At 35.8% G+C, this 27,363-nt stretch overlaps 5 protein-coding genes across 6 annotated transcripts; all 5 read left to right on the forward strand.

Moving 5' to 3' along the window:
• Positions 1–318: 318 nt before the first annotated feature.
• On the forward strand, positions 319–9,025 carry ptcd2 (pentatricopeptide repeat domain 2). Of its 2 annotated transcripts, none has more exons than XM_079419529.1 (10): positions 319–454; positions 964–1,056; positions 1,497–1,626; positions 1,866–1,983; positions 2,082–2,160; positions 2,471–2,562; positions 2,819–2,932; positions 3,194–3,268; positions 3,339–3,452; positions 8,318–9,025. In XM_079419529.1, exons 1-10 carry the CDS (start codon positions 343–345, stop codon positions 8,540–8,542), a joined length of 1,152 nt encoding a protein of 383 aa, XP_079275655.1. In that variant the 5' UTR covers positions 319–342; the 3' UTR covers positions 8,543–9,025. The 2 variants fall into 2 exon arrangements, with proteins under 2 accessions (XP_079275655.1, XP_079275656.1); XM_079419530.1 differs by having other exon boundaries at positions 324–454; positions 988–1,056.
• A 5,020-nt stretch (positions 9,026–14,045) lies between these two features.
• Positions 14,046–16,943, forward strand: gatc (glutamyl-tRNA amidotransferase subunit C). Its single transcript, XM_079419991.1, has 5 exons — positions 14,046–14,532; positions 14,681–14,731; positions 15,600–15,769; positions 16,465–16,568; positions 16,837–16,943. The coding sequence occupies exons 1-5, from the start codon at positions 14,365–14,367 to the stop codon at positions 16,887–16,889; spliced, it is 546 nt and encodes a 181-aa protein (XP_079276117.1). The 5' UTR covers positions 14,046–14,364; the 3' UTR covers positions 16,890–16,943.
• Positions 16,944–17,513: 570 nt separating this feature from the next.
• On the forward strand, positions 17,514–18,623 carry LOC306870719 (ubiquitin-like protein ISG15). Its single transcript, XM_079418148.1, has 2 exons — positions 17,514–17,674; positions 17,795–18,623. The coding sequence occupies exons 1-2, from the start codon at positions 17,663–17,665 to the stop codon at positions 18,257–18,259; spliced, it is 477 nt and encodes a 158-aa protein (XP_079274274.1). The 5' UTR covers positions 17,514–17,662; the 3' UTR covers positions 18,260–18,623.
• A 1,779-nt stretch (positions 18,624–20,402) lies between these two features.
• Positions 20,403–21,572, forward strand: LOC306870827 (uncharacterized protein). The gene is made up of 2 exons (XM_079418255.1): positions 20,403–20,500; positions 20,624–21,572. Exon 2 carries the CDS (start codon positions 20,624–20,626, stop codon positions 21,092–21,094), a length of 471 nt encoding a protein of 156 aa, XP_079274381.1. The 5' UTR covers positions 20,403–20,500; the 3' UTR covers positions 21,095–21,572.
• Positions 21,573–26,227: 4,655 nt separating this feature from the next.
• Positions 26,228–26,755, forward strand: LOC306870753 (polyubiquitin-like; the record flags this gene model as incomplete). Its single annotated transcript, XM_079418175.1, has 1 exon — positions 26,228–26,755. The coding sequence occupies one exon, from the start codon at positions 26,228–26,230 to the stop codon at positions 26,753–26,755; it is 528 nt and encodes a 175-aa protein (XP_079274301.1).
• Between the last annotated feature and the right edge of the window lie 608 nt (positions 26,756–27,363).

Below are 27,363 nucleotides of genomic sequence, written 5' to 3' on the forward strand. Positions count from 1 at the left end.
AAGCGTTTTAAACCACTGTTGGAAAATGTCTATCCACATTCACAACCGAAACATGGTCTAAAAATGAATATGCGTTTCCCTGTCTTAAACCAAACAACGTAATTCTCACATACCGGCTGACAGGGCAACGCCACATTGGAATGTTCCATGTCGACCTAAAAAACGGGGGTGCCGGGGTTAGTAAAATACTTTTAATTGTTTCTATTGCTAATCATATATAAAATTTCTCAAAGCATTTTAAATTAAAAATATGTGTTGTTCAACAAATATATCTAAATAATTCTACCTGCTGAAATATTCATTCTTATATTCAGGACTGATCCACTCTGAGTTCAGACAGACATGGCGCTGCGAGGACTGTATGCCTGCGCTCGTATTATACTGACCGATTCGTCCAGAGCTGCAGTGCTTCGAGGAGCCATTAAGTCAGACTGCTTAAAATGTCGACATGGAGGTAATATGCGCTTAACTTTGCTATCTGTTTGGCTTTAGCCAGCAAACTGAGAACATACTATAGAATGTGGCGTTAAAAGTCAAGGCCAGGGTCATTAAGAAGCAGATGAGCTATTCTAGCATACACACCCCCCACCCAGTGTAGAGAGAATATATCGACTGTCGACTGATGAAAATGTATGAGGACTGAAGAATTTGTCACTTACTGTCCCCCTTCTTTTCATGTGTAACGTTACTTAGTCGTTTTTATTTACATTATCTGTCTGTGTTACTGTCCTTCTGGAAATAACCCTTAAAACGTCAAACTCCTAAGTTTGCTTCCCAGCCTGATCAAGTAAAAAGTGCCCATAACCCGCTAAAAACCAAATTAGCTAGTTTAAATTTTTGTTCAGCAGGGTTTAAATGTGATGGTGGTAAAACAAATGACAGCCCCTCTGACACAGCTTAACATTTGGGTTTTCCAACAACTGCAAAGAAACTGACTTGTTAACAAATGCTCTTTTGTTTTAGCTAAACGTTATCTTTTGTCTGAAGATGTGGTGAAGCTGCAGGATTTTCAGCAGAGGAAACTTGCTGTTGCCCACCAAGTGTCAGGATCAAAAGGCAGGCATCATTTGGCACGATTGAAATAAATTTGCGCCACTTTCTGGTGTTTGAATATCATTATTTTAAAGGTGCACTCAGTCACATTTGTCTCATTAAAAGACATAGAACTTCTCAAAAATGTTTAAAACATCAACACCCTCATGAGATTGCAATCAGACTGCAGTCATATCAAAAGCTGTTTTATTTGACATGGGTTGCCTCATAGGAGCAGAGATGCTGAGATCGCATGACCAACTGACTTGACTACTACTACTTTTATCTCATTATCTCTGTTATAAGATACCTAATTTGACATCTGGAATTAATGAATGATGCTATTGCAGTATTCATGCCTGGCATGTCTGTAACTGTCCTATTGGCCAGAGCAACTTGAATGATAATGAGTGCACCTTTAATTGTCATTTACCCTGAATGTCACTTTTTTTTTTTTTAAACAGGTTATTACTTTGATACGGTAAATCAGAAAATGGAGAAAAAACAGCTAATTTTAAAGGATGAATTGAAAATACTTCTGTATTTATGCCAGTCTGCTGAAGATGTTTTTATGGCGAGAAATGCTATGTACAGGTAAAACTGCCTCAATAATCTATTTAGGGAAATTGACACTATTTATATTATAAAGATGTATATGTTTACCCAAAGAGCAAATTCATAGTGATTTAATTGCATTCAGTATAATATTAATCTGAATATATATTTTTTAAATATTTAATATTATTCTGATTGTATTAGAGATTATTTTGATATATGTTTATGTTTTTGTATATAATACAACACTGTTCGCTTTTCATTTCTGTCCATTCCAGGTACCATGAAGAGAATCATAACATGGCATTTGGGGAATTCAAGTTTGGCCCTCTTTTCATGAGGTTATGCTATGAGCTGGGTTTGGAGGAGCTGGGAGCCAGAACTCTGACAGATCCAGTATGTGAAAATGAATGCAAATTTTACAGCATGACTATGGACACGAATTGTAGTGAGATTTGACATTATCTTTCCTTCTTTTTTTTTTTTTTGCATAGGCTCTCAAAGGATTCTTTTCGGACTCTACATCCTTTAATATTGCTATCGACATGCTTTTCACTAAACAGTGTTACAAAAGTAAGTTTCTTCTGCTTGTCTCTACGTTCTGCTGGAGTGTGAAACAATCATTACGATTTGTATTGTGCTCCCATTGCCCTTGGTTTTGGCTCAGAAAAGTTGTATGAAATAAAGCTGAAACATCTGAAAATTTAAAATATTTGAAAAACCAGTGAGCCAAATGCGTATTTGAGATTCATGAGGGAATTGATCAGCACGATAAAATACTTCACCAATGCTGCTTCCTATCTGCAAAAATGCAAATTGGTCTGTCTGTCAGTTGCCATGGTTTCAGTCTATGTGATGTGGGTCACTGATGATGTTCTCACAGGTTGCCTGGAGTTGGTGGGAGAAATGAAAAAACAAGGAGTGCCCTTCAACAAAGACACCTTCATGCTAGCCTTGGCAACTTGTTATAAACTGGTAAAGGCAGTGTAGAAGCAAGTATTGTATGCTAGTTTGTATTAAAGCCATTAAGAATTAGCAAAGAGTGACTTGAATCCCAAAAAAGACAAACTAATTTCAGAACAATAAAATGTCTACAATTTTTCTAAACAGGTACAATGTTTTGGCTTGTTTTTTGGACCGTAGCTTCTCACCGTAATTTCAAGTAATGTCAAGTACAAAATAATTTAATAAGCATCATTTATCAAATATTTCTGTATCTTGGGATTGGCAGAACACCTCAAAGTCATATCTTATCTGTTTGACCCTGTTGGAAGAAGGTCAGACAAAAGGCAGCCTCATTCCTCGACATGCCTACTGCTTTGCAGCTGCTCTTGCTCTCAAACAGGTAAGCTGACTGAAATATCTATATCTAATTTCAAATTAAAGACTAAATGTATGTTATGTAATGCCTTAAATCGAGTAGGTTGGTGTAATATCAGATTTTATTTGTTAAAAAGCATTCAGATATTGTGTAATTATCATTCAATCACAGACAATGTTGTATCTTTGATGTACTAACAGTATGCTATGTTATATACAGTATAATATAATTTGACCCATTAACTGTAAATCACTTACTTTTCATTTTACCTGATATATGTTGTAGAAAGATATAGAGAGAGCCCAGGCATTCTACTCTCAGATAATGAGCACGGACAGTCGGCTGTGCCAGAACTTAAGGGTAAGTGTGTGTGTGTTTATCTAAATCAGCCTTTGAAAGAGCTTGCATATGTTAACTGCTCTGTTTTTAGGTTCTTATTTTGGCTATGAAAGGGTCCATGAAAGAAGCAGTCTCTGCCCTCACAACAGCCCTAGTGTCAAAGACTCCAGTGTTTGTGAAGAAACCAGAGTTCTCTCAGGAAGTGGTGAGATATCAGATACACCAGTCAAGTTTGGACACACCTACAGATTAAACCTCGTAATTATTACTACATTTAACGGTAAAGACATCAAAACTATTAAATAACAAATGGAATTATGCAATCGCCAATGTTAGCCATGTAAAACAAATCAAAACTCAGACTCATTATATTTGGAGGTGTACCCTGGGATGTACAGTGCCCTCCATAAGTATTGGAACAGTAAAGACAAAATTGCTCTGTTGGCTGTGGAGCCAAGACATTTGCAAATATGATTAAAAGATGAATATAAAACAAACTACAGAATGTCACATTTTATTATTAGCCGTTTCAACACGTACATGTTTTAAAAAATAAAAAGAACAGCACTTTTAGAGTTCATTCCACTCATTGATGTGAGCATAAGTATTGGGACAGTTAAACATAAAGCAGATAAAAAAGATTAAAAGCTATTATTTGCACTGAACAAAATTATAAACGCAACACGTTTGTTTTTGCCCCCATTTTTCATGAGCTGAACTCAAAGATCTAAGACTTTTTCTATGTACACAAAAGGCCTATTTCTCTCAAATATTGTTCACAAATCTGTCTATATCTGTTTTAGTGAGCAATTCTCCTTTGCCGAGATAATCCATCCACCTCACAGGTGTGGCATATCAAGATGCTGATTAGACAGCATTATTATTGCACAGGTGTGCCTTAGGGTGGCCACAATAAAAGGCCATTCTAAAATGTGCAGTTTTATCACACAGCACAATGCCACAGTTGTCGCAAGTTTTGAGGGAGCATGCAATTGGCATGCTGACTGCAGGAATGTCCACTAGAGCTGTTGCCCGTGAACTGAATGTTCATTTCTCTACCATAAACCGTCTCCAAAGGTGTTTCAGAGAATTTGGCAGTACATCTAACCGGCCTCACAACTGCAGACCACGTGTAACCACACCAGCCCAGGACCTCCATATCCAGCATCTTCAAGCACCTCTAAGATTGTCTGAGACCAGCCACGCGGACAGCTGCTGCAACAATCGGTTTGCATAACCAAAGAATTTCTGCACAAACTGTCAGAAACCGTCTCAAGGAAGCTCATCTGCATGCTCGTCATCCTCATCGGGGTCTCGACCTGATTGCAGTTCGTCGTCGTAACCGACTTAAGTGGGCAAATGCTCACATTTGATGGCGTCTGGCACATTGGAGAGGTGTTCTCTTCACGGATGAATCCTGGTTTTCACTGTACAGGGCAGATGCAGACAGCGTGTATGGCGTTGTGTGGGTGAGCAGTTTGCTGATGTCAACGTTGTGGATCGAGTGGCCCATGGTGGCGGTGGGGTTATGGTATGGGCAGGTGTATGTTATGGACAACAAACACAGGTGCATTTTATTGATGGCATTTTGAATGCACAGAGATACCATGACGAGATCCTGAGGCCCATTGTTGTGCTATTCATCCACGACCATCACCTCATGTTGCAAGGATCTGTACACAATTCCTGGAAGCTGAAAACATCCCAGTTCTTGCATGGCCAGCATACTCGCCGGACATGTCACCCATTGAGCATGTTTGGGATGCTCTGGATCGACGTATATGACGGCGTGTTCCAGTTCCTGCCAATATCCAGCAAGCGATTGAAGAGGAGTGGACAACCTGATCAACTCTATGCAAAGGAGATGTGTTGCACTGCGTGAGGAAAATGGTGGTCACACCAGATACTGACTGGTTTTCGGACCACCCCCCTCCAACCCCCCCCCCCCCCCCCCCCCTCCCAATACAGTAAAACTGCACATTTTAGAGTGGCCTTTTATTGTGGCCAGCCTAAGGCACACCTGTGCAATACTCATGCCGTCTAATCAGTATCTTGATATGCCACACCTGTGAGGTGGATGGATTATCTCTGCAAAGGAGAAGTGCTCACTAACACAGATTTAGACAGATTTGTGAACAATATTTGAGAGAAATAGGCCTTTTGTGTACATAGAAAAAGTCTTAGATCTTTGAGTTCAGCTCATGAAAAATGGGGGCAAAAACAAAAGTGTTGCGTTTATAATTTTGTTCCGTGTAGTTGCAGATCCCTGGCGCACAGCAGTGAGTCTGTGACAGTCAGGTCTCATCCTTTGAAATGCTTGTGCCAGCCTTTAATGCAGCCAATTCCAATTGTTGCTTGTTTTGGGGAGTTTCTGCCTTTACTCTCCTCTTCAGCTGGTGAAATTCATGTTCAATCAGATTTAAATCTGGAGATAAACTTGGGCAATCTAAGACTTTCAATTTCTTTGCCCTTATAAATTCCTTGACTGAACTGGCAGGGTGTTTTGGGTCATTGTCCTGATGCAATATGAAGCACTTCCCAATGAATCAGGCAAGATGGTTTTGTACCCTTCCAAATTCATTCTGCTACTGTCATCATACATTAAGTCATCAGTAAAGTTGAGAGGGCCTGTTCCAGAGACAGCCATACATGCCCATGCCATGACACCACCTCCACCATGCTTTACAGATGAGGCTGTATGCTTGGGATCATTGCAGTTCCCTTTTTTCTCCACATTTTTGCTTTCCCATCACTTAGATAAAGATTCATCTTTGTCTCATCGGTCCATAAACACAGTTCCAAAACTCTTCTGGCTCACCTTTGTGATTTTTTGCAAACTCTAATCTTGCCTTTCTATTTTTGGTGCTGGTCAGATGTCAGAGGTCATCTTGCTGTGTAGCATCTGTAATTCTGTGTCAAAGTCTCCTGAGGACAGTAAATTGTCAGAGCATCACCCCAGCTTTCTGGAAGTTGTTGGTGATTTTACAGACAAGTCTTTTATGATTAATTTTCACAGCTTTTATGATTTGTCTGTCATCAACTACTGTTGTTTTCTCAGCCGATCAGGTCATTGTTGGTTGCTGGTGTCTCTGGTGGTTTCCAAACTCTTGATTTCTCAATGCCCTTTGTTTTTGCTATAGCTCTAACTGACTTCCTCCTTTTATTTTAAGTCAAGTCACCTTTATTTATATAGCGCTTTTAACAATACAGATTGTGTCAAAGCACTTAACAGTATCAAATTGGAGGATAGAGTGTCAGTAATGTGTAATGATAAGATTAAACACTCAATTTTCAGTTAAAGGCATTTCATTATTGAATTCAGAGATGTCATTGTCTAGCTCAGTTTAGTTTAAATAGTATCTGTGAAATCAAATTGACGATAATCGCTATAAATTAAGTGTCCCCAACTGAGCAAGCCAGAGGCGACAGCGGCAAGGAACCAAAACTCCCTCTGTGACAGAATGGAGAAAAAAAACCTTGGGAGAAACCAGGCTCAGTCAGGGGACCAGTTCTACTCTGGCCAGGATATTATTGTTTACTTATTGTTTTAATTAAAATTTTAAATATATAAATGTATTATTTCTATTTTTATATTGCAATTTCTAACAATAATAGTATTATGTAGTTAGGTATTTTATTATATTTTTTAGTTATTTTGTCTTATTTTTAGTTTTGTATTTTTAGTCGAGGTCTTCACTGGGGCTATGTCCCCGGGGCTCATCCAGGTGTCCGGGCTCCGCCGACGATCAGGACCGCAGACATCATCTCCCGGCCCCGATCCACCGTCTGATCCAGACACGGACTGAGAAACAGAATAAGAAAGAAACAGACAAATATTAGCGTAGATGCCATTCTTCTTATGATGTAACGAGTACATCATGTGCTATGAGGAGTGTTCCTGGTTCCGGTTGATCTAATTAATGCAGCCTAACAATCCTTTAACAGATTTTAAGCATCCAAATTGCTTTCTTTTCTCTCCCTCGTCTTCATCCTGGTTTGTGTGTGTCATCATCGAATACAAGATTCAGAATGCAGAAGTAATGGATATAGCTAATACAACACATTCCCTGCTTTTAATATCTGAATAATTAATGCAACAGGACACAGCTGATCACTTAGAAAGACCTGCGAGGCAACTGTTCCAATAGTTATGCTCACATCAGGGGGATGAAACTATAAAAGTGCTGAACTTCTTAGCTGGTAAAACATCTATGTGTTGAATCACCCAATAATAAAATGTGACATTCTGTAGTTTTGTCTCATATACATTTAATCATATTTGTAAATGTCTTGACTCCACAGCCAACAGAGCAATTTTCTCTTTACTGTTCCAATACTTTTGGAGAGCACTATATTTTAAATGGTCCAATTCATTCATTTAAAAAATTAAAGGAATTAAAAGTTTAGTTTTGTAAAGACACCACAGTTTACACTACCATTCAAAGGTTTGGGGACAGTATGTTTTTTTTAAAGAGTGTAATAATTTTATTCAGCAAAAATGCATTAAATTGATTTATAATGTAAAAAAATATCTTTATTTCAAAAATATGCTGTTCTGAAGGATCATGTGACACTGAAGCCTGCTGTAATGACTGCTGAAAATATTCACCTTTCCATCACAGGAATACATTATATTTTAAAATATGTATAAAAATAAAAGTTACTTTAAATTGTAATATTATTTGACAGTACTGTTTTAATGTATTTTTGCATAATAAATAAATGCAGCCATGGTGAGCATGAGACATCTTTCAAAAATATCTTGCTTTTGAAAATGAAAAAAAAAAAAAAATCCAAAACTTTTGAACAGTAGTATACTTTATATTTGTCTACTAAGCTAAATTCAATCATATATATATATATATATATATATATATATATAAACTTTTCTAAACTTGACGGGTAATTTATATAAAAACATAAATATGGAACATCAGACCCTCAGCTTACAATACAGAAGCCAAACACGTATTGTATGAAAACAAAATACTTAGATTAAACCAGGGCAGATTGTAAAGCATGTTTTAATCTGTTTCCTCTCCCATTCCCTGTTCCTTTCTGCTCTCTTAGGTTAATGAATTGAAGAACAAGAGTGCTGGTGGGCTGTGGGAGGGGAAGGTTGAGCAGGTGGTGAGACTGTTAGAGGAGGCCGGCCAGATCACCAAGCAGACCATCGATGATTTCTTGTGTCACACTCCCTCTAGGAGGAGAAAGCATCTGGGAATATTGGAGCAGGAAAGAAAGACTAGCCGAAGGACTCGTAGAACTCTGCAGTCCACACTATTGCTAGAGTGAACCCATAGACAGTTCAAGACTCCCAGATTTAGTGTATTGTATTACAAAAGCAAAGATGTATTCTTGACCTGCACACTCTGAAGATGCAGCCAATTTAAGCTGAGGCTTTGTCATCATCTACCTCCTCCTGTGCCAGCTAATGTTACCTTCATTTGTTGAAATCAAGTAAGGAATTGAATCACTTTAATAAAGTGATGTTTGTCTAATTTAAGGTCTTATGCAGTTTTGTATTCCTTTTTGAGGAAATGTAAGAAATGTGAATAGAGCAGCAGTCAGGTGATGACTTTGAACCCTCTTAATTTCCATAAGAGTATTTACTTGTCAACCCTGTTAGTTAACGTACAATACTTAAAAGGTTAATAAACACTACAAAAAAAGAAAAAAAAAGTGTTGTGTTTTGTATGTGGTTAAAGTTTTATCCATGCATGAGTTGTATAAATAAATATTTTATTTTTAATAAATACTGTGTAAGTATTGATGTTTAAACATGTTGACTGTCCAGAAATTTGATATCAAAATGCTTATAGTGACCCTGGACCACAAAACCAGTCATAAGTAGCACGGGTATATTTATAGCAATAGCCAGCAGTCACAATTATCTATTTTTCTTTTATACCAAAATATGATGTTCCATTAAGATATTTTGTAAATGTCCCACCATAAATATCAAAACTTAATTTTTAACTTCATTTGGACAACTTTAAAGGCGATTTTCTCAATATTTAGATTTTTTGCACCCTCAGATTCCAGATTTTCAAATAGCTGTGTCGCAGCTAAATATTATTCTATCCTAACAAACCATACTTCAATGGAAAGCTTAATTATTCAGCTTTCAGAGTGACCCTTATGACTGGTTTTGTGGTCCAGGGTCACATATGGTGTGACACGTTTCCCCAGTTTACATTTGAATAAAAAAACAAAAATGGGCAAATTAAATAAAATTTAATTAAAATTTTTATAGTGAAGTTAAATTTTGAAATTGATAATCAAACTTTATTTGTGTTTTCATTCAAATCTGATAATCAGGTTTTTCAGTTAATTCAAGTCTCTCGAACTCTTTGTTTGAGTTAAATAGTCACCCTAAAATTAAATTCTGACATCATTTACTCACACTTATGCCCTTCCAAACCTGTATGATATCCTTTCTTCTATGGGAAACAAAAGAAGATATTTTGAGAAGATACCCAGTTTTGGATACCTTTGATTACCATTTGTAAGGACAAAAAAAAAAAAAAAAAGAAAAGAAACTTTTTTTGTACCACAGACCAATCTTTTACAGGTTCACAACAAAGTGAGGGATGAGCGGGTGAGCCATCCCTTTTATATGTTATTCTGTGGCACCTTATTCTGTTGTTTTGTATGTGTTGCAATTATTGTTCACAGAACAAAGCCACCAGTGTATTGTGTAAATAAAGTTATCGCCCAACGTGGGGCTCGAACCCACGACCCTGAGATTGCTGAAGACCATCTTATGACAGCCTATCAGATTTCACCGTTTCCATTTTCTGCATTTTATGACAGCCAATCACGTCTCTGCATTTCCATACCGCTATCCGGGCTCTGGTGGAGACTCGCACACTCCTCTCTTTTAGTGAAGTGACATTCAGCCAAGTATGGTGACCCATAACTCGGAATTCGTGCTCTGCATTTATCCCATCCAAAGTGCACACACACACAGCAGTGAACACACACACACCGTGAACATACACCCGGAGCAGTGGGCAGCCATTTTATGCTGCAGCGCCCGGGGAGCAGTTGGGGGTTCGGTGCCTTGCTCATATGAGGGGCAGGCCGTGCCGTTCTAAGGCTCAGCAGGAGAAGGAGAAGGAGCAGTCTACCCTTCCGTCGCCGTCAGACCGTGTCAAATTTTGAATGGGATTGATAGGGAGGGCAGACGATAGTCCCGCGGCGACGTCACGGCGACGTCACTGTAGAACCAATCTTAGGCGGCGACGTGACGGCGGCGTACGTGAGAAATTTACATAAAAAATGACGTGTGATTGGTACGTCTGAACTATGTACGTCGCATTCCATGACGCCTGATACATACGTCGTCTCTATGTACGTCGCATTCCATGACGCCTGATACATACAGATTTTACAGTAATTGGTTAACTAACAAGTGACAATAATCCATAAGAATTCTACATTTATTTCATGTATTATGTATGTGTGTGTGTGTGTATTGGCTGTTATGTTAGTGTTGAAGTGAATAAATTAAACATGTTTTGAACATTAAAGGCATTATTTTAAGTTGGATGCTATGGCCCTAATTTTTCTTTCTTTTTTGTTCCTTCGTGATCTTGCCTGAATTTTCTTTAAGTCTTTTAACATTTTCTTCAACATTAAATGTGGTGCAGAACAAGTTATTCTGGGAAAACATTCTTGGTTTCATGTATATAGCTTATCTATTTTGGAAAATAAGAGTTTACAAAAAGTGAAACAGTAAAAAGTTGATGGTAGAAAGGATTTTTATGATTATTATTATTATTAAATTTGTTACAACAAATTAATACTAACATGGTAACTTCTGACCAAAAAGAGGAGCAGTTATAATAGATGTATGAATTTCTGATGCTCAGGAGGAGAACAGCAAATTCTGAACCAGGGGTTGTCAGCTATGGTCTTCAAGGTCCACTTTCCTGCAGAGTTTAGCTCCAACCCTAATCAGTTGAGAACTCCTGGTTTAGAATTTGCTGTTCTCCTCCTGAACTATTATAATTGTATTTTGGCATTATAACCACTGCTCTAAATCAGTGGTTTTCAATCCTGGTCCTGGGGACCCACCGCTCTGCACATTTTGCAAGTCTCCCTTATTTCCAGGATTGAAAGCCACTGCTCTAAATCATAAGCAATTTCAACAGCAACCTGAAGGCTTGGATATTAACCTTGTCCACTAGATGGAGCTATAATATAAGGAATCGTTTTAGTCTAATATTATTAATTTGTATTAACTTTGAATGGAAATAAATGCATTGATTTATGTAACTTGTGTATTGACAGTGTAATTTTATATAGTCCATTTACATGTAAGTTTGTGAAATGTGAATCACTAATATTTGATGGTGGAAAAATAGAGAGTGCTGAAAGGTGTATGTCAGATAAGGGAGAGATACAAAATGTGCAGACTCCAAAACATGAATTGGAACCCCTCCTGCACTACAACAGTGGGTGAAAGAAATAACCAAAAAGATCATAATTTGTATAGACAAGGGGTCTCCAGCCCTGCTCCTGAAGAGCTACTACAGCCTTCAGCTCCAACACTGCTCCAACACACCTGTCTGTAATTATCATGCAACCCTCAACACCTTGATAACTGCCTCAACACCTAATTCAAGTATTAATAGTTAATTATCTATTTCATGTTCTGTTTGGCTCAGAATTGTCTAGAAATTGTATTAATGACTGTTTTATTAAAAGCAAATCGTTTTATTTTACTGTAATGCAATCTCTTGAGTTAGTAAGGACGTATTCATTGGCAGGTAAATGTGAAAAGGTAGCCAAAGGAAAGTTTTATATATATATAGGCATGAAAGTAAATTGGTAAGACTGAGATGAAGTTAATAAAACAATGTGAAAAGTAGATGGCAGAAAGAAAAAATGGTTTTATAACATCCAAAGAAATGCTGGTAAATAGAGTAACAAGCAGAAATAGAAAGGAACATTCAATTATTTACTTAGATTTGATTATACATTTAGTACCTTTGGAAAAATGAGAAAACATTAGACAGGAAAATGGGTACACTGTGTTCAAGAAAAAACTGCAGGTTATGATGAAACCTCCATAGGCTAATAGCCTACATTGAATATCAATATCAAAAGGAGAATATCAATTTACAATTTAAAAAAAAAAACATAGGAAAAAACACAAGAAAACATAAATATGTACAGCTGAGCTGTACAGTAAATATTAATGGTTTCAAGAGTTTTCACAATTTCTCTGCAATGAACCATTGTTTATTTTAAGAAATCTCAATAATCATATTTTTGAGGGACATGGAAAAGTCTTCCATAAGTCTCCTTTTAATTTTTATTTTCCAAAGAAGCAAAAAAAAGAAATACTTGTTTGGGACAATATAAACAATCCTATCCCTTTAACCCTCTGGTACTGTTCTGTTCAACAGAGTTGAGTTTGAGGCAAAACCATTTACGGTCCTTCTATTATTTTATTCTATGCTTGGTACTTTTTTTCTACAATAACTTGCATTTGGGAATGCGGACAAAACTTGTGCTGTTGAAATTATTTGTAGCAACTTAAAAACATAGCCAGCAACACATGAGAATGCATCAATATATTTATAAATAAATGGTTAAGGTTTCAAAATAAAACTTTAAACTGTTGCTGTAGTATTTCTATCATAAATATGTGGCCAAACATTACAGAGTAAATGCAATTAATCATTAGATAAACAATGGTTTGCTGGTGATGTAAAGTTTAACAACAATCGTCAGGCCGTCTGCTGGCATTTCTTATAATACATAAAATACGTAAGTTTATTGTTTATACATTTTGATACTTTATTTCAACCAATTATTATTGCCGCTTTATTACATGTATTTAATTGGTACTAAAAGATATTGTTCACTTATCTTAATTACCAAAAATATATAAATAAAATCTTCAGCAGATGATTAACAAAATAATCATTACTGATAGCCCTAGTTAAAACAATTGAAAATGAACCTGCATTGTTTTGAAATTTGTGATTAGAATAGTATTTTTGTCATATATTTTGCCATTGTTGATTTCTTGAAAATAATAGGCTATTAAAATGACTTAATCTCCTGAAAAGAATATTGCATATAGTCGTGAGCTAATGTAGGCTATTCACACATTGTATAGTCAGTTGTGTTAATTAAAATTCTTACCACCATCAAAAGTAAAAACTCAGAATGACATATCCCAGAATATTTTGTGTATAGATTATAATTATTAATTGTGTTTATATTTGAAGTTGTTGTAAATAGCTGTGAACATAACATAAAATTGCGACTTTGATGGTGTATAATTTGTCATTAATCTCCAAGAGAATGCAAATGAAGTATTTTTTTAATTATTATGTTTGTAAAAAGTACAGAGATGACATCAATGACATACAAGTTTGTATGCAATACACAATTAGTATCAAGGATATAGTCAATGTCATCAGAACACAGGAAAGTAAAATAAAAAAGTTAATGATTGATAAAGAAAGTAAGAAAACTTGGGGAAAAAAACACATGAGGGTAAGATACTAATTTATTGTGGTGGCAAAGTACTCCTTCTCCGGCGTTGGTGTCACGCGTCTGTGTTGCGACGTACTCCTTCTCCGGCGTTGGTGTCACGCGTCTGTGTTGCGACGTACTCCTTCTCCGGCGTTGGTGTCACGCGTCTGTGTTGCGACGTACTCCTTCTCCGGCGTTGGTGTCACGCGTCTGTGTTGCGACGTACTCCTTCTCACACGTAAAAACTACACGACTGCCGACTTTGGTTGGTAATCCATGGCACGGTGCACCCCCCATATGCTCAAGGTATTGAGGGTGGAGAGAGCGCTGGACGTTCACTCCCCCCACCTACAATTCCTGCCGGCCGGGGACTCGAACCCGCAACCTTCGGATTACAAGTCCGACTCTCTAACCATTAGGCCACGACTTAGGAAGATACACAAGATTTCTAGAAAGAAAATAAATACAACTTCCGGAAAAGTAACGTTACAGCGTGTTTTTTCCATCTTCATTTTTTGGAAGGACGTCTTTGGTTACGTGTCCTTCGCAATAGAGAAATCCTTACAATTTTAACACCGCGCACAGCAACGCGACACACTTAGGAGCGTCATTTTAACATGTTCTGTAAATGTGCAGCGCGAGCTTCAAGGGCGTTGCGGCCTGCGCATCCTCGGTGTGGAGTATTAACTCTGCCCGCTCTAAGCGACGCTGTAGCGGGCAGCGGAACGTCCTGGTCACGGTGGACAGGCAAACGAGAATCAAGTAACTCCGCCTGGAATTCCAAGGTAAAGCGTTCTTAATTTGCAGACGTATGTGTTGGGATGATAGATGTGTAAGATGTTAACCCATCAATAGCCAGGTGAGCAAATGTTTTATGTTGAACATATTATGCGATGCTAATATAAATATTTCGCACATTGTTCAACTCTCCAGGTTCCTCAAGTACCCACATGGGAGCCCATAGCAGAAAATCAGCTTCCACCGGTAATGCCTCTTTCTGCACACACGTTTATGCAGCTTATGCTGTACTCATTAAATACAGGAGTGTGTATTAGGGGACAGTGGGGTAAAATGTGGACCCCCGACAATAGTTGACAACCTAAGCAAAAACTGGCACGACTGTAGCATGATAACTAACAGAAGCCCACATACAGATAAAGCTTTACTTTATATTTTTTTTACAATGTTTCTTGAACCTCCCAGTAGATGGCAGCAAAAAAACATAGATCAGAAACTGAGCAGCAGTTTGCCCTGTTTGCCCTAAACAGCGATTATATTCATTAATAACGTAATATTATTTCTGTTTATAGATTATTTTGTACATATTTAATTTGTCTGTTTTGTACATACATTATATATGATTACATATAAACACACATTCACAAACACACATTTACAGTATAATTTTGCTAGGTATATATATATATATATATATATATATATATATATATATATGTATATGTGAAGAGTTCCAAAGCAAAAGCCTCTAAAAGTTGTCTTGGTCAAAAATGAGAGAACGATACTGAGTGAATGCACTCAACACATAGTATATGTGCATCAAGTACTTTCACTTCAAGTGCAAGTTGCATTCAGAAGTACCAGTGCTTACAAACCTATACATAGTAGCCAGAAAGACATGCTATTTTAAAGAAAAACGTCAGACGTATTTAGAGGCTTTTGCATCTGAACTCGTCATATATTGTACTTTAGTATTTTGTATATACATTACATACACACCATTTTTAAGAATACTTGGCAATCAATCTCATTCTGATTTACTATTAATAAAAATGAAGAATTCATGTTTTCCTAAAAGACAGAAACGTATAACGATGTTTAATTTTATTTGCAGCCAACAAGAGTCTCGCCAGATTTAGTGGACAAGTTGGAGAGATTAGCCCTTGTTGACTTTGGCAGTAAAGAAGGGGTGGACTGTCTGGAGAAAGCCATTCGATTTGCTGATCAGCTTCATGTCATTAATACTGATGGTGTGGAGCCGATGGATTCAGTTCTAGAGGACAGGTACTTAAGAATCCTGCTGATGCCCACATCAACTCATATAAATTATGTGACAGTGTGCTAGATGTTCTGGGGACGATGTCCAGTCAGTTTAGGGGTATCCATTGTATTAAGACCCTTTTTGATGGTGTTTTCTTTTGTTGACTGTTAATATTTATATTTGCTATATTTTCTCAATGCAAAATGATTGCTCTTCGCAGACACTCAAAGTGAAGTCAAGTCTGCTTTATTATCAATTCTTCCACATGTACGGCACATACATACAGAGAATTGAAATTGCGTTACTCTCAGACCCTTGGTGCATACAGTTAACATTTAAGACACTGACAGTAGACGTTCAAATACAGATAAATACAGTTTAAACATATGTACATACAACTATACAGATATACAAATGAGGACATTTGTAGAAAAATAAAGAAAGAGATAGATAAAGTGGCATAAGGCACATGGCAGATAGTGCAAACCAGTAACAAAACTGCAGATATATGTGTGTATGTATGTATGTATGTGTATATATATATATATATATATATATATATATATATATATTAGTGCAAGAATATATATATTAGTGCAAGAATATATTACTCTTTCTATATATACATTCTTAAAGTATGTTTGCATACAGTACAGTGTCAACATGTCACCATTTTATAAGAGCTACATTTTTCCTTTGACCTTCCTGTTGTGTACAGAGAGCTGTATTTGAGAGATGATATGATAACAGAGAGGGAATGTGCGGAGGAGCTGCTCCAGCTGGCCAAACACACTGTAGAGGAGTACTTTGTTGCACCTCCAGGTAAAAAACAAAACTATTACTAAAAAGACAAGCTGTTTTATGAGAACTTGAGAACAAATTAATCTCCATTCTAGCATTTAGTATTGGGGTTTGTATAATTTGATTTAACCAGAGAAGACCTGAACTAGAATTCACTGAATAAATTCAACTGCTTGCCCATCAGATTAGAACAAAGGTGTGTTAGTTAAATTTGCTTTGTACATTTTCTTTCTAATTAATTGAGTATGTGTACTGCTTATGAATAATCAATCTTTCTTTTTTAATGCAGGAAACATCCCACTGCCTAACAGAGAAGAGAGATCTGCTATGCTTAAACACTGACTGAAATGTTACATTGGATCTGAATTGCATTATAATAAATATTTTTATCTTGTGTATTATGTCTTGTAATGTTTCAAACATATTTAAGGAAATGGTTGATGCCTTTCTATCACTCATGGTCCCTCTATAGTGATAGATGAAATAAAGCAAACACACACAAAAAAAATCATTTAAATAAACAAATCTAAGAAATAGCCAACAAGAAGGACATGTTACAGAGAGTATCAAAATGTTTAGTTAGTAGCCTATGCCTTATTTGCCTTTACAAAATGTGAGCATGGGAAATTCCTTCATTCCAATAATCCCTGTTGTTCAGTACTATTCTTCTTTGTTTATTATACATAAAAGACCATCAGAATTATGTATATATATATATATGTGTACATAACAATTCTGATTGTCTTTGTAAGTTGTTTTGGATAAAAATTGGATAAAAACATCTACTAATTGTCAGTGTGTGTGTGTATATATATATATATATATATATATATATAAATTGATGAATGTTTTGGAGTTTGGTTCTGATGTAACTGAACAAGAATGCATCGTTGATAATACTTTGCTGAACAATAATCTGCTGTTCAATGACAGGCCTTCATCCCCGACTGAATGGAATGGAAACAGAAAGTGACCTTAGGAAGTTTTCAGAAACGAAACATTATTGTTTGTGGGTGGGACTTAAGTTGATGCTTTAAATGCATGCCTCCATCCAGAGACAATTTATTTGATGCTGGAGTGATTTACCTGACTTCAAACAGATTTCAGCAGAAGATATGAACAGCTCGGTAAATCGCATGAAAATATTCCACATTCGATAAATTCAATATAATTAAGTAAACTCCGATTTCAAAATACTCTATGGATGCTGTGATAGTTTTTAAAACTTGTAATTAATATTTTGGCAGGTAATGGAACTGAAAATAAAACTGATGGGAGGAGATGAGAGGAGTGTGGAAGTGAGAGCTGATGCCACGGTTGGTGAACTCAAGCAGCTCCTTTCTGAGCTCTTCAGGGAGCCTCCTTTCAAACAGAGGCTTTCTGCCGAGAATGGTACCCTTATCAGCCTTGATTCCAGAAAACTCAGAGATTACGGTTTGCAGTCAGGCTCACTTGTGATCCTGCTCATCAACAGATCTTTCCAGGTGTTTGTTAAAAATGAAAAAGGCAGAGTAGGAACGTATGATGTTGATGTCAATGAGACCGTAGATCAGCTCCAGACTAAGATCTACAACAAAGAGAAAGTCCCAAAGGATCAACAGAGACTGGTTTTCAATGGCAAACAGCTGGAGCCTGGCAAGAAGTTGCAAGACTACAACATCACATCAGGAAACACCATTTACATGACTCTCCGTCTCCGAGGAGGTTCATAGAGGAGATCAGCACGACCAGGGTTTAAAATTGATCCAATTCATTAATAAATAAAAATGAATTATGCCAAAATAGAAAAGTCATACTGTATAAGATTATCTGTAAATGCACATTTATGACTATTTATTATTCTATTTAATATCTAGTGCCAGAATATTTATTTTATTTTATTTTGATTTAATGTAGCCTATTCGTGTCATTTATTAAACTGATAAATCTGGAATAAGTGTAACTTTCCTCATACAGTTCCAGTTTAAGATTTCTACATATGTGCTGCTGGCCAACATTTGTTGTTAAATAAAATGTAAATGCTTTGACACAATCTGTATTGTTAAAAGCGCTATATAAATAAAGGTGACTTGAACTCAAACCAGTCGTGTGTAAGTTTTATTGGCTTGTTATGCCTATACCACTGTCTCAGACCATAACTCAAAACTTCAGATTAAAACATAAGAAAAATGTTTTTTATATAAATTGTAAATAAATAGTTGGAACAGTTATTTGTGGTGATAATTCAGTCTCAGTTTGAAGTCAGACTAATGTCTCGGTTCATTAATTGATTGAGGTGAATGCTAAATTTGTCAATATTTATAATAAATATTTGACAGATTATTGTTGTATGAGTAACAAATACACATTTTGTGACAAAACAGACAAAGTAGTAGCTTGCACCCAAACATATTCTCATGTTAAATAATTCAAAATAGTTCCTTTGTAAATGAAAGTTTATTTAGCCATATGGCTGCTTTAACTTCAAAAGTGTGTTCAATCAGAATATTTAGAGAAGAATAAGCTCATTCGGGGCAATAAACATAAACACTGTTCATAAATAGTAGATAAACAAGATTGCCACCTCTCAGGTGGGACTGTCGGCTATAATGGACAGCAGGCATAATTAACAGCAAACAACACCAGAACAGAAAACAAAACTGTGACCTTGAACTGCTGTGTAGTCACAATGGAGCAGGTATATTTGCTCTTCTATGACGTGCTTCACTTTACCTGGATTTCCCCGAGATCAGGTGGAACATTTTCACATTCCAATCATCTCTGATTTCCTGTTATGTGTGAATGAAACTCTCAAGTAGATGACTAATTAATTTTTTTGTTACATTTATTTTTTATGTTTATGAAACTGATAAACTATACGCTGCTTTTAATGTATATTACAGAAAACAGATATGGGATATAGCTATAAGATACAAAAACAGAGCACTCATATGATTCCTGCAGTTTTTGTTTTATTGTTTGTTACATTTATTTAACATCTTGTTTGTTTGTTTATCCATGTATCCAAGTAAGAAAGATCTCTGCGGGCTCCCAGGACGTTGCAATGTTTGTTTTTTTGGTAATTACCTGCAGGGAACCAATAGGCCTACAGGACGTTCTATAATGGTGATAGCCTTTAGCTATTTTTAATTTCCCAGAACGTTTTGGGACCCACAAATGGTTGGCTGCGTAAATACAGCTGACCTAGATTTATAAATAAATAAATACATGAATGAATGAAAGAATATTTGGGTCATTTTATGGAAATGTCCATTTTTTCTGCCCCTAGCCTTTACAAAACACATTAGGGTTACAATTTCTTTATATTTTAAAATGAAACAATATGTTATTTGAACAATTAGGCTACACCTTCTTGAGCCATCAGTGAGGCAATATTTGTTTTTTAATTAATTATAAAGAATTCCAAGCACCACAAAACTGCTCGTCCACACAGCCATGGGAAAGTGTTTTATTTTGAGGTCAAAACAGGTTTTCTACCATTTAAAATTGTAGGCTACATGTGGTCTTGAAATAATTGCACAAAAAGCAAAAAAATAAAAAATAAATGAAAATAAGCTGTCATTTATATGTATTCATAAAGTCAAAAGGTAATCTAATAATGTGGTCTAAGTTTAAATGTTAGAAAAAGAAATGCATTTTAAGACATCTTGCCATATCAATAAAACTGGACGTTTCTAGAATGACCCATTTCTGAATTGTTTATTTTCTTGGTCAATGATTTCTCAGGACTATCATCAGTGATTTGGTGAGAATGGAAACCGAAAGTGACTGAGCAAGTTTTTGGAAACTAAACATTGTTTTGAGGCGGGGCTTGAGCTGATGCTTTATAAATGCATGCCTTTGCTCGGTGTTACCAGAGGCACATTATTTGATTTCGGTGCGACTTACAAGACTTTCTGAAGAAAACATCCAACGAAAGCCATATTCAACAAAGCAATAGAACAACCAGCCAGGTAAGCCGCACAACTATGAAAATATTGAGCAGTAATATTAACTCTAATCTCTAGTTTTAAGTAACTACATGATGCTGTAGTTGTCCAATTTTAATTATTTTATATTTGATCTTATTTTAACAGATGGAGCTGACAATTAGACTGTTGAACGGAACTGTGAAGCATCTGGCAGTGAGTGGTCATACCACAGTTGGTGAACTCAAGAAGCTCATTCATCAGCACCTCGGAGAGCCTCCTAACAAACAGAAGCTGTCTGCAGATAACGGGACCCGTATCAGCTTCGACGATGATTCTAGAACCCTCAGCAGTTACGGATTGCACTCTGGATCAGTGGTCAGCCTGCTCATCACCAACCCTGCACCTTTCCAAGTGTTCGTCAAGAATGAGAAGGGCCAGACCAGAATGTATAAAGTTGATGTCAACGAGACCGTAGATCAGCTCCAGGCTAAGGTCTACAACAAAGAGAGAGTCGCTGTGGACCAGCAGAGACTGATTTTCAACGGAAGACAGCTGGAGTCTGGCAGAAAGTTGCAGGAATACAACATCACCCCAGGAAGCACCATTTACATGACCTTCCGTCTGCGATCAGGCTGATCGGTTAAATGTCTGAAAAAAGGACTAAAAAGTGTTGTCATTATATATGTTAAGTGATGTAAATAGGCTACTATTATACTTTCTATCAAAATGTGTTTTTTTTTTTCTCCATAATGTCAGAACTGATGTAATTCCATTGCATTTAACTACAGATGTCTTCAGGGTAACACTTTCAGGTGTCCTTGTTACACATGTTCGGCTACATGTACTTACTATTATAATAACAATAAAGTATGTATAATTACATGTAAGTAACCCTAAGACAATCCCTAACCATATAGTAAGTACATGTAGTTAATATTACTCAGTACTTAAATGTGTAACTGCACTGTAACAAGGACACCTTAAAATAAAGTAAAATATTCTTCAGAAATCATGTAGGCTATTTCCATTGTATTTATCTGCATATAACTGTATCTTTTAGCATTATGAATTATCTTTAACTGTGACTAAAATAATAAATGCTCTAATGATTCCCAATAAGAAAGTGTCAGTATTGACTTTTTTGTAGTTCAGTGGTTCTCAAGTTTTTGTGATTTACTGAATAGAATTTTTTTAAACTCACAATTTCTCAAAAAATAGACTAATTATTAATCCTTTATATACTGAAAGTTGAATTTTATTAATTCACATGACATCCAGGTATATAAATCAATCTTTCACTCTTAGGATACCTCATATATCAGGGTTTCCCAAAATGAATCCCTGATTCTTCAAAGAAAAAATGAAACATAAGAAATATCTTTATTTTTAGCTCATATTAATACAGGAATACCCTTGTTAAGAACCACTGATCTTGCCATTTGAGGACAAAATAGATCTAAGTAAACAAATATTTCATCACACACATATTCACAATGCCACACGAGTTGTTTATGCTTGCACACAGGAATGGAGAGCAATAAGGAAGACATTGTGTCTGTGGGTGTATATGCTGCTATGTTTAGCATGTTTGCATATATATTCTGGGCTCAGCTGCTTGCAACATATTATATTTTATTAACAAGCTGTATACCGAATTTAGTCTTTATTTATTTATTTGGTCTTTATCACTGTCTTGCTCCATTCATTAATTGGACCATATTAAATGTTTTTATATTGCAATTAGAGAAATCAGCGTGTTGCATTCATGTTCTGGGTTCATCTGCTTACCTGTTCATACATAGTAGGCCTATATATTTTTGATAAACTATACCGAATTTGACCTTTTCATATTACAGTTTTTTTTATTGCGATAATAACAAACATTACAGTATGTATAAAACAAACAGAAAATACAGTACATACATAACATACTAAAATCCTTTCAATAATAAACAAGTTATGGTTTAATAGTTCTTTTTCATATCAATGTCTTCATTCAATAAGCCACTTATGTTAAACTTTTCTTTATAATGGTTTTCTATGGGAGGAAAATACTTCACATGAAACTGTTTATTGCTTTCATATTCTGGGCTCCTCTGCCTGCAAAGTACTTTTAGAAAGGCAAATAAAATCCACGTAGCTTTAAGGGGAATATAATATTAATCATATCAACATTAGTATTGTTAATTTTTTTAATTGTTGTTGGTCATTTAAATTAATGTTTTTTGTTAAATGACAAGTATCGGAATCGGTATGGGCCGATACTGGCCCTGTATTTACTCGGTATCGGATCGATACCAAAATTTGCAGTATCTCACACCCCTACTCTGCACACCGTCGGAGTGTGTGTGGTTGCTCTCTGTTGGGTGTGTTTCGGATCACCTGGCTTTCCCTCGTCATGTGATCATGGGGAATACCCTCTCTTTCCAATGATTCACTCAGGAGCAGAAGGTTCTTTGGGGAACCAAAAATGGTTCTTTTCTATGGCATCACTGTGAAAACTCCCATTTGGAACCTTTATTATTGAATATAATTGCATATTTAATGGATGTTACACAAATAAATAAAGAAATAATAGTAAAAGTAATAATAATAGAAGCATTAGGGAACAAACTACATACATTCACATTGGTTCAATCTACAAAATTCCACTATGACGTAATTCTTGTCCATGAGATTTCAAGCTCTGAACACACCTAGATGTTTGTACCATACGTCATGTTTATGGCCTGTTATGCTCACTGCTTTTCTGAAGTATGGAAACCGAAAGTTGCTGAATAATCCCTGAAAAGGAAACTCAGCAAGCATGGGGGCCAGTTTCAAAACAATCATGAATATTTAGAACTGATTGTGTGTTTGTGAAAGAGGCAACTTCATTTCTATAACAAAAAAAAGTAATAAGTATATTTTATTTGTTAACATTAGAGCTGCTATAAATGCTGTGTAAAATATTTCTTTCACATGTTAAATACAACAATATTACCTTCTTTAAAACACTGTCATACAGTAAAGAGTCTTTAAATCATAATATTAATGTGCTGAATAAAATTATAATAAAATTAATATGTGTGTGTGCTGGTAATTATTTTAAACCAAGTGTCATAAAAACAACATTGTATGCATTTATCGGGTTATGAAAGTATACAAAATATATTAGGCAGACCACTGCTATTTATGTACATCAACTCACAGTGAAGATAACAGCAGTATTATTAGTAACCGCTAAAAAAATATATTTTAATTAATCAAATACAACAATCAAAACCCTGGCATCATTGTCAGTGCTTCCACAAGCAGTAGAAGGATATCAGCAAGTTTTTATTTTCTAAAATGATTCATAACAGAGCAACAATTCATTAACTGTCAGTGGAAGTAGCAGCAGAATATCATTACTGATCCACATCACACTTATTTTACAGAAACTGACTAATATTCCCCATCAGTTTTCCTGGAAGACATTTAAAACATATCTGATGTCTAGCAGTCCTTTAAAGGCACAAATTGGATTCACCCAAGGCCTACTGCAGCTGGTTTTGTGGTTTCATTTCCTGACCGAGGCTAGATATGCATACCAGAATAAAGCAACCATGTTTGCAAACAGCACTCGTAACTGTGCAAAGAGTAAGAGAAAAAGATAATGAGATAATGGATCAGACAAGCCTTATGCAATCTGGAAGAGAGGACTGGTGTTATGCCTATACCACTGTCTCAGACCATAACTCAAAACTTCAGATTAAAGCATAAGAAAAATGCTTGTTAAAAAAAAATCACATTTTAGTGAGCCGTTCTGTGACTTTTAGACTTTTTAAAAAATATAATTGTAAGTAACTGCTTATATTTTCTGTCACAAGCATGATCTGTGAACTCATTTATATAAATTGTAAATAAATAGTTGGAACAGTTATTTGTGGTGATAATTCAGTCTCAGTTTGAAGTCAGACTAATGTCTCGGTTCATTAATTGATTGAGGTGAATGCTAAATTTGTCAATATTTATAATAAATATTTGACAGATTATTGTTGTATGAGTAACAAATACACATTTTGTGACAAAACAGACAAAGTAGTAGTTTGCACCCAAACATATTCTCATGTTAAATAATTCAAAATAGTTCCTTTGTAAATGAAAGTTTATTTAGCCATATGGCTGCTTTAACTTCAAAAGTGTGTTCAATCAGAATATTTAGTGAAGAATAAGCTCATTCGGGGCAATAAACATAAACACTGTTCATAAATAGTAGATAAACAAGATTGCCACCTCTCAGGTGGGACTGTCGGCTATAATGGACAGCAGGCATAATTAACAGCAAACAACACCAGAACAGAAAACAAAACTGTGACCTTGAACTGCTGTGTAGTCACAATGGAGCAGGTATATTTGCTCTTCTATGACGTGCTTCACTTTACCTGGATTTCCCCGAGATCAGGTGGAACATTTTCACATTCCAATCATCTCTGATTTCCTGTTATGTGTGAATGAAACTCTCAAGTAGATGACTAATTAATTTTTTTGTTACATTTAATTTTTATGTTTATGAAACTGATAAACTATACGCTGCTTTTAATGTATATTACAGAAAACAGATATGGGATATAGCTATAAGATACAAAAACAGAGCACTCATATGATTCCTGCAGTTTTTGTTTTATTGTTTGTTACATTTATTTAACATCTTGTTTGTTTGTTTATCCATGTATCCAAGTAAGAAAGATCTCTGCGGGCTCCCAGGACGTTGCAATGTTTGTTTTTTTGGTAATTACCTGCAGGGAACCAATAGGCCTACAGGACGTTCTATAATGGTGATAGCCTTTAGCTATTTTTAATTTCCCAGAACGTTTTGGGACCCACAAATGGTTGGCTGCGTAAATACAGCTGACCTAGATTTATAAATAAATAAATACATGAATGAATGAATGAATGAAAGAATATTTGGGTCATTTTATGGAAATGTCCATTTTTTCTGTCCCTAGCCTTTACAAAACACATTAGGGTTACCATTTCTTTATATTTTAAAATGAAACAATATGTTATTTGAACAATTAGGCTACACCTTCTTGAGCCATCAGTGAGGCAATATTTGTTTTTTAATTAATTATAAAGAATTCCAAGCACCACAAAACTGCTCGTCCACACAGCCATGGGAAAGTGTTTTATTTTGAGGTCAAAACAGGTTTTCTACCATTTAAAATTGTAGGCTACATGTGGTCTTGAAATAATTGCACAAAAAGCTAAAAAAAAAAAAAAAAAAAAAAATAAGCTGTCATTTATATGTATTCATAAAGTCAAAAGGTAATCTAATAATGTTTAAATGTTAGAAAAAGAAATGCATTTTAAGACATCTTGCCATATCAATAAAACTGGACGTTTCTAGAATGACCCATTTCTGAATTGTTTATTTTCTTGGTCAATGATTTCTCAGGACTATCATCAGTGATTTGGTGAGAATGGAAACCGAAAGTGACTGAGCAAGTTTTTGGAAACTAAACATTGTTTTGAGGCGGGGCTTGAGCTGATGCTTTATAAATGCATGCCTTTGCTCGGTGTTACCAGAGGCACATTATTTGATTTCGGTGCGACTTACAAGACTTTCTGAAGAAAACATCCAACGAAAGCCATATTCAACAAAGCAATAGAACAACCAGCCAGGTAAGCCGCACAACTATGAAAATATTGAGCAGTAATATTAACTCTAATCTCTAGTTTTAAGTAACTACATGATGCTGTAGTTGTCCAATTTTAATTATTTTATATTTGATCTTATTTTAACAGATGGAGCTGACAATTAGACTGTTGAACGGAACTGTGAAGCATCTGGCAGTGAGTGGTCATACCACAGTTGGTGAACTCAAGAAGCTCATTCATCAGCACCTCGGAGAGCCTCCTAACAAACAGAAGCTGTCTGCAGATAACGGGACCCGTATCAGCTTCGACGATGATTCTAGAACCCTCAGCAGTTACGGATTGCACTCTGGATCAGTGGTCAGCCTGCTCATCACCAACCCTGCACCTTTCCAAGTGTTCGTCAAGAATGAGAAGGGCCAGATCGGAAAGCATGAAGTTGATGTCAACGAGACCGTAGATCAGCTCCAGGCTAAGATCTGCCGCAAAGAGAGAGTCGCTGTGGACCAGCAGAGACTGATTTTCAACGGAAGACAGCTGGAGTCTGGCAGAAAGTTGCAGGAATACAACATCACCCCAGGAAGCACCATTTACATGACCTTCCGTCTGCGATCAGGCAGATCGGTTAAATGTCTGAAAAAAGGACTAAAAAGTGTTGTCATTATATATGTTAAGTGATGTAAATAGGCTACTATTATACTTTCTATCAAAATGTGTTTTTTTTTTTCTCCATAATGTCAGAACTGATGTAATTCCATTGCATTTAACTACAGATGTCTTCAGGGTAACACTTTCAGGTGTCCTTGTTACACATGTTCGGCTACATGTACTTACTATTATAATAACAATAAAGTATGTATAATTACATGTAAGTAACCCTAAGACAAAGCCTAACCATATAGTAAGTACATGTAGTTAATATTACTCAGTACTTAAATGTGTAACTGCACTGTAACAAGGACACCTTAAAATAAAGTAAAATATTCTTCAGAAATCATGTAGGCTATTTCCATTGTATTTATCTGCATATAACTGTATCTTTTAGCATTATGAATTATCTTTAACTGTGACTAAAATAATAAATGCTCTAATGATTCCCAATAAGAAAGTGTCAGTATTGACTTTTTTGTAGTTCAGTGGTTCTCAAGTTTTTGTGATTTACTGAATAGAATTTTTTTAAACTCACAATTTCTCAAAAAATAGACTAATTATTAATCCTTTATATACTGAAAGTTGAATTTTATTAATTCACATGACATCCAGGTATATAAATCAATCTTTCACTC

Source organism: Barbus barbus (assembly GCF_936440315.1).
Source record: "Barbus barbus genome assembly, chromosome: 6".
NCBI lineage: Eukaryota > Metazoa > Chordata > Actinopteri > Cypriniformes > Cyprinidae > Barbus > Barbus barbus.